At 48.2% G+C, this 8,143-nt stretch overlaps 1 protein-coding gene across 1 annotated transcript; it reads right to left on the bottom strand.

The window, feature by feature from the left end:
- Positions 1-1,675: 1,675 nt before the first annotated feature.
- On the bottom strand, positions 1,676-2,623 carry LOC141994146 (olfactory receptor 52E2-like). Its single transcript, XM_074964302.1, has one exon. The coding sequence runs from the start codon at positions 2,621-2,623 to the stop codon at positions 1,676-1,678; it is 948 nt and encodes a 315-aa protein (XP_074820403.1).
- Between the last annotated feature and the right edge of the window lie 5,520 nt (positions 2,624-8,143).

Genomic DNA, 8,143 nt, shown 5'->3' with positions numbered 1-8,143 from the left:
CAATACATCCACTGCTTTCCCTTGATCCACAGAATCAGTAATCTCATCATAGAAGGCGATTAGATTAGTCAGGCATGACCTACCCTTGTTGAATCCATGCTGACTGTTCCTGATCACTTTCCTCTCGTGTAAGTGCTTCAGGATTGATTCCTTGAGGACCTGCTCCATGATTTTTCTGGGGACTGAGGTGAGGCTGACTGGCCTGTAGTTCCCAGGATCCTCCTTCTTCCCTTTTTTAAAGATGGGCACTACATTAGCCTTTTTCCAGTCATCTGGGACTTCCCCCGTTCGCCACGAGTTTTCAAAGATAATGGCCAATGGCTCTGCAATCACATCTGCCAATTCCTTTAGGACTCTCAGATGCAACTCGTCCGGCCCCATGGACTTGTGCATGTCCAGCTTTTCTAAATAGCCCCTAATCACCTCTTTCTCCACTGAGGGCTGGCCATCTACTCCCCATGCTGTGATGCCCAGTGCAGCAGTCTGGGAGCTGACCTTGTTAGTGAAGACAGAGGCAAAAAAAGCATTGAGTACATTAGCTATTTCCACATCCTCTGTCACTAGGTTGCCTCCCTCATTCAGTAAGGGGCCCACACTTTCCTTGGCTTTCTTCTTGTTGCCAACATACCTGAAGAAACCCTTCTTGTTACTCTTGACATCTCTTGCTAGCTGCAGCTCCAGGTGCGATTTGACCCTCCTGATTTCATTCCTACATGCCCGAGCAATATTTTTATACTCATCCTGGTCATATGTCCAACCTTCCACTTCTTGTAAGCTTCTTTTTTATGTTTAAGATCCGCTAGGATTTCACCGTTAAGCCAAGCTGGTCACCTGCCATATTTACTATTCTTTCGACTCATCGGGATGGTTTGTCCCTGTAACCTCAACAGGGATTCCTTGAAATACAGCCAGCTCTCCTGGACTCCTTTCCCCTTCATGTTAGTCCCCCAGGGGATCCTACCCATCCTTTCCCTGAGGGATTCGAAGTCTACTTTCCTGAAGTCCAGGGTCCGTATCCTGGTGCGAACCTTTCTTCCCTGCATCAGGATCCTGAACTCGACCAACTCATGGTCACTGCCCCCCAGATTCCCATCCACTTTTGCTTCCCCCACTAATTCTTCCCGGATGTCAGAACATGTTAGTGGAGTGGGTCTAATATTTGTTTAATTTTCTGTCTTTTTTATTGGAATTAGATACAGTGCTCCTGCCACAAATTTTGCAAAGTTATCTGCCAAAAAACTAGAGTTTTCAAGAGCCTAGGTAGCCCAGGGAATCACAGTTATGTTACTCACCCCGACCAAAATCTGAAACGACTCCCTTGCAACTGAGGGTGGGTAAGGAAGGTGAAAATGATCCAGTGTGTGATGGGGGTAGGGAGTAGAGAAGCAAGACATAACAGAAAGGGGAGGAGCAGGGGCAGAGCCTTGACAGAAGAGGTGGGTTATGGCGTGGGATTTTGGGGGTCCATTACCAGCACTTAGAAAGAAGGCAACCAAATGAGTTCTACATAGACCAATTCCCCACGTTCTCACATTGACACTGCACACTATGATCAGGAAAAGGTTTAGGTCTCTTTGACTGTCCAGTCAGTGATTCAGGGAAGAGGATGCAGCACCATGCACCAGCCAGCTCTGCACGGAGCTCAGTCTGAGAGTCAGAGCACGTGGAGAAAACTTTAGGTCCCTTTATGAGTGAAGAGCTGGAACAGCCTGTTCCGGATCTGTTTGATGCTCACGCCATAGATGATGGGATTCAGCATGGGAGGCACCAGGAGGTACATGTTAGCAATGAGAATGTGGAAGTGCAGGGGGACATTCTGGCCAAACCGGTGCGTGAGGATGGAGAAAAAAGGTGGGATTAAAAAGATTAAGAAGACAAAGAGGTGGGAGCCACAGGTCCTAAAAACCTTGAGCCGGGCTTCCTTTGTGGGGAGACTGAAGATGGCCCTGAGGATGTGGATATAGGACACTGTGATCAAAAATATATCCACACCACTTACCAAGAATGCCAAAAAGAGGCTGTAGTAACTACTGATGCGGATGTCAGAGCAGGCCAGCTTCACCACAGCTATGCCTTCACAGTACGTCTGGGGGATGATGTTGGTTCTGCAATATGGCCACCGACTTGCCAGGATGGGATTGGGCATTAGGAGCATGCCAGCACGCAGAACCACGACCAAGCCGATCTTGGCCACCACAGAGTTTGTCAGGATGGTGGAATGTCTTAGGGGATCACAGATGGCCACGTAGCGATCAAAAGCCATGGCCACAAGGATCCCAGATGCCATCATTGAGAAGCACTGAATGAAGTACATCTGGGTGAGGCAAGCACTGAAATCGATCTCCCTGAAATTGAACCAAAAGATGCTCAGTGTTTTGGGCATGGTGGACGTAGACATTAAAAGGTCGGTGATGGCCAGCATACAGAGGAAATAGTACATGGGCTCATGGAGGCTCGGCTCCATCTTGACAATAAAGAGGATGGTGAAGTTCCCCAAGATGGCTATGGCGTAAATGGTGCAGAAGGGGATGGAGATCCAGACATGACCTGCCTCCAGGCCAGGAATGCCCAGCAGGATGAAGGTGGAGGGGTTGGTGAAGTCACTTGTGTTGGAATCTGACATGGAGTAGGGGAGAAGGTGTCCAACTCTGAGGCAGAACGGTGTCTCCTGCTTGTACCGTACGTTCCCCTGACTTCCTGTATGTGCCCAGGCTCTAGGGTAATTCCTGGATGGAGAGACAATGTGAATATGAGACATTACATGCACTACTGGGGGCTGTTCTCGTGGGTGAAGCAGATTGGGTGCTCTTCTTCACACACTGAAAAATATTATTTTCATTATTCAGAGAACTGAATTTTGAAGAACTGACCCAGATACTGCCCATTCCATATTTCATGGTGCTCCATGTGTCAATATTTCCTTCACATCATGGTGTGGGAAACTTTCATAGGCACCAGCAGGAAACACGAGCCAGGCTAGATAGCCATTCTAGTGGGTCATTACCCATATACCAGGTTAGTCAAAACATGAGAGTGCAAAAAACACCAAACCTTTTCCAAAACGTAGACCAGGGAAAACATCCCAATTAGAACACACCACAGGGAAAATCCCTCGGTGTCATTGACAAACACCTGCTCAGTCGCAGAAGTGGCCCAAACAAAAACAATGTTCAAATGCCTAAGGAATGGCACAGAGAATAACCTGCTCTGCACATGTGCTCAGTTTGGTCACCCAGTCTCTATCAGCATGTAGCAGATAGAAAGGAGGTTTCCCAGACAGGCTGAGAATGGGAGAGGCTGCCAGAGGTGGACGGACTGAAAAGTCTGGAACTCTTTAGTTTAGAAGAGAGACTAAGAAGGGGTCAGATGATAGAGGAGAACAAGATTAAAGATTGCAGCTGATTACATTCCAATGGAGAAACAGAGAACAGTTCCCACACAGTAATCTCTCTAGATACTTAGTGCTGCAGAGGAGCTAATTCCCCAGAGCTGATGGAAATTATCAGAAAAAACTGATTGGGAGAAAAAATTTAGACAGAAAAATGGCAGTGAAAACCGGGAATCTGTTAAGAAGAGTTTATTAAATAGCTAAAAAGACACAATTCTACAGTCAAGAAAGTGAACAGCTTTGGTTAAAAACCCAGTTCAGTGACAAAATCAAGTTGGCAATTGGTCGGGTGTGGGGTGGGGGAAGCAATATATAACAAATGGGAAAAAGGAAAAAACAGATAGCAATCAATATCAATCGGAAGTTATGAACATTGATAAGGAACATTAAAGACATTGGTAGAAATAGTTTTGTTCTGCATTAGGAAAGAACCCAGGCCTGACCAACAGAGTAGATCACTGTATTATGCAACGCAAGGACCCTGAAAAGGATTTAGAGGTCACGGTGAACAACCATCTCACCGTGAGCTCCAAGTGTGATGCTGTGGCCAAAAGGACTGATGCGATCCTGGGATGTATAAATGGGGGAGTGGTGAACTGGAGCGATGGAAGGATTGTACCTCTGCACGTGGCCTGGGTGAAACTGACTGCGTCCAGTTGTGGGGTCCACATCTCAAAAAGGAGACTGAAAAATCAGGAGGGTGCAGAAAAGAGCCACAAAAAGGATTGGAGGCTGCAGAAAATGCCAGATAGTGAGAGACTTAAAGAGCTTCATCTATTTATCTGATCAAAAGGATGGTCAGACGGAGACTCTCATGGGGAGAAATCCATGGGTAAGAATGGGCTCTCTACTACAGCAGAGAAGAACAGAGGAAAGCCCAGCTGGCTCTGTGGATATGGAGAAAGCAGTGGACGTGATTTATTTTGACTTTAGCAAAGCTTTTGATATGGTCTCTAACACTATTCTCGCCAGCAAGTTAAAAAAGTATGGATTGGATGAATGGACTATAAGGTGGATAGAAAGCTGGCTAAATTGTCATGCTCAACAGACAGTGATCAGAGGGTTGATGTCTAGTTGGCAACCGGTGTCAAGCACAGTGCCCCAGGGATCAGTCCAGGGGGTGGTTTTGTTCAACGTCTTCACTAATGATCTGGAGGATGGCGTGGATTACCCCCTCAGCAAATTTGCAGATGACACTAAACTGTGGGGAGAGGTAGATACACTGGAGGGTCAGAATAGGGTCCAGAGTGACCTAGAGAAATTGGAGGATTGGGCTAAAAGAAATCTGATGAGGTTCAACAAGGGCCAGAGCAGACTCCTGCACTTAGGACAGAAGACTAGGGACCGAGTGGCTAGGCAGCAGTTCTGCAGAAAAGGACCTGGGGATTACAGTGGACAAGAAGCTTGATATGAGTCAGCAGTGTGCCCTAGTTGCCAAGAAGGCCAATGGCATATTGGACTGTATTAGTAGGAGCATTGCCAGCAGATTGAGGGAAGTGATTACTCCCCTCTATTCAGCACTGGTGAGACCACACCTGGAGTATTGCATGCAGTTTTGGGTCCCCCTCTACAGAAAGGATGTGGACAAATTGGAAAGAGTCCAGCGCAGAGGAACAAAAATTATAAGGGGGCTGGGGCACATGACTTATTAGGAGAGGCTGAGGGAACTGGGATTGTTTAGTCTGCAGAAGAGAGGAGTGAGGGCGGATTTGATGGCAGCCTTTATCTACTTGAAAGGGGGTTCCAAAAGGATGGAGCTCAGCTGTTCTCAGTGGTAGCAGATGACAGAACAAGGAGCGATGGTCTCAAGTTGCAGTGGGGGAGGTCTAGGTTGGATATTAGGAAAGACTATTTGATTAGGAGAGTGGTGAAACACTGGAATGTGTTACCTAGGGAGGTGGTGGAATCTCCTTCCTTAGAGGTTTTCAAGGCCCGGCTTCACAAAGCCCTGGCTGGGATGATTTAGTTGGGGATTGGTCCTGCTTTGAGCAGGGGGTTGGACTAGATCACCTCCTGAGATCTGTTCGAAGCCTAATCTTCCATGATTTTATCGTTCTACCAGAGAGGGCAGGAAAAGAGTCAATGGTTTCCAATGCCAGCATAGCAGGTTTAGATGAAATTTCAGGAAAACCTTCCTAACTGCCCGAACAGAAGGACAATGGAGCAGAAGCCTCGGGAGTTTGTGGAAGCTCCTTTGTTGGAGGTTTTCCAAAGAAGGCTGGATAATTATCTGTGTTGGATGGTGTAGACGCAACAAATCCTGCTTCTTGGCAGGGGGTTAAACTTGTGGTCCCTTCTCAGCCTCTGCCTCTATGATTCAATGGTGGAAAATCCTAGTCTACCGCAGATCTTAGTCTAACACAACTCATTGGGCTCAATACTGGGGTGACTAGGTGAAATTGAATGCCCTGTGTTATATAGGATGTCAGATGGGATGATCTAATAATCTCCTCTGAGTCTGATCCCTATAAACTTATCGATAAAGAAAGTTGATCAGGCATTTATGTTCCAGTGAGGAGCCCTAGCACCTCTGTGCTTTCCAGCCAATAAAAGTCAGGTAAGAGGAGGAGGTGACAGTCTCTGCGCATTAAAACTCAGCTCGCTCCTAAGGTCTTTACTCAGGTCTTTGTCCAAGGGGAACTTTGCCTCCGCGCAGCCTCAGAATCTGGTTTTGTATTGAACAACTACTAACACCTTTCATCGTGAAGGATCCCCTGGGCCACTGAAATGCAGCCACCTCAGGGCTGGAGGCCATCAGCCAGGGAGGGCGGGGGTGCCCAGCAAGGAGAGACATTTTGGCCAGTGGTACTGGACTGAACTCATCCCCTGTGGCAAGGGCCCTGGGATGCTTCATGCTTGTGTAGTGCGGAAAGAACAACAGACCTATTTTCTCTTCATGCCCACCTTGTAGTGGGTGTGTCGAGCAGCAAGAGATGGTACCTGTGAATCTTGAGATGGAAGTGTCTTCCCTGGGAATCTCCCTCAGGTAGCCGTGCCCCACACCTCTCTCACCCCAGCATCTGCGGCAGCATCCCACGCCGAGAGTGAACACAGGGGTGTGCACCGTTTATAATATAGCTCTGTGCAATACCAGTGGGAACACTCCGCCCCCAGGGGAAAAGCGACATCTGGATGTAAACAACTGGAGACCTGATACATTCTAGCCAATATCTCTGTTTCCATGTCTCCACTTCTGTGCTATTAAACCAGCTTGAGGAGTAAACAGTCATTAAAGGCCCTTCCCAAAGGGAGATGAGAACTCTTGGGCTCTCTGCTGAGTGAGACAGGAATTGGCTGCTCTGTGTATTTGTATATATTTAACAATTATAGATGATTAGTAATAAACGAGGATAGTGCCTAGATTTCCATGGGGTCTGATACCCTGTAAATCCCCAAGACGGATGGGTAGATAGTAGACAGACAAATCTGGAGGCAGATGAGAGTGGGGAGACACAAACACTTTCTGCAAACACGCAGGATTATTGCTAAGTTATCAGAGACCGGTAATTCTCATCAGTAACTATCATCATACTGTGCAGCACCTTTCGCTGAAGGATCTTCAAAACACTGAGCAAAGGAAAGTCACTATGAACAAATCTCCTTATTTTACAGATAAGTAAACTGAGGCACGGCCTTCACCAAGGTCAGATAGAGAATGAGTGACAGGATGACAGACAGACCCAGGGAGTCCGGACTTCCCTGCTGTAACCCTGGTCTCTCCATCATGCCGAGAGGGAAATGGACCCCCACTCTGTCAGGGACTGGTTTTTGGCAGGATAGAGAGGAAAGGCTGGAAGAGGGAGCCAGAACTAGCTGGAGTTTGTGAGCTCCCCGCTCCTGTGAGGTGTGAACTCCAGGACTGCACTTCCGCTGCCACTCAGACACCTGCCAACGCATGACAGACACTGGGGTCCCTTGGGGGGAACAGACTCAGTAAAAGCAACACCAACAGAATGTTCCTGTGGATAAAGTGCAGCCCCCCTCACCGCACACACACCTAGCCTGGAACAAGGGGGGCCCGATAGGCAGGATAGAGACTGGGTTAGTTTCCATTGGATTAGTTCCCTCCCTGTCGAGTCCAAGGTGGAATTGAAATCTAATGTTCCCGGCTGAGTCAGACTGTCCAGGAGTGGCCCGGCTGGAGGGCGCTTGGATTCCCATCGCTGAGCTCTCTGCCTGCTCCTCTGGCGAATCCCGGTATGCAGCACCTGGGCTTTCAGCACTGCAACGAGACGGACCGAATTCTCCTGTCCGAGCCCAACAGGGGCGCTGTGTCCACCTGTATTCAGGTTACTAACACTCTGTAGCTGGCAAGCAGGGTTTGACCTTTGTCTGTCGACCGTAGCTAAAGGCAAAGGGTGGGGGGAGGACTAGGCCCTCATTTGGCTGGGTTGTTGTGTTTATTATTTATGATCATTATTTGTATTGTGGAAGCCTCCAGAGGCCCCGCTCCAGTTCAGAGCCCCTTGTGCTGGGCCCTTCGCACACACAGAGGGAGAAACAGACCCTGCCCCAGGAGCGTATAAATGAAATCAGGGTTAGGGTTAGGTTAAAACAAGACACAGATACTGTGTGTAACAAACCAGACAGGGGGCAGGCGGGGAGATGGGGGAGTAACAGCACTAAGAATGGGTGGTTACATAGGCTACTGGGTGGGTGAGAGACAGCGGAAATGCACAGTCCTGCCCTGGCTGTGAGAAGTGTGTCCTGGGCCTCTAAGAGCAGATCGCGTGTTCGGGGGAACTAGATTGGGGC

This window comes from Natator depressus, chromosome 1 (assembly GCF_965152275.1).
Source record: "Natator depressus isolate rNatDep1 chromosome 1, rNatDep2.hap1, whole genome shotgun sequence".
In the NCBI taxonomy this organism is placed as follows: domain Eukaryota; kingdom Metazoa; phylum Chordata; order Testudines; family Cheloniidae; genus Natator; species Natator depressus.
Note: the sequence above shows the minus strand (reverse complement) of the source record. Positions and strands in the feature narration are given on the sequence as shown.

Excerpts from the sequence above, each read along its gene's own strand:
- LOC141994146 (XM_074964302.1), bottom strand. The coding sequence starts at position 2,623 with ATGTCAGATTCCAACACAAGTGACTTCACCAACCCCTCCACCTTCATC.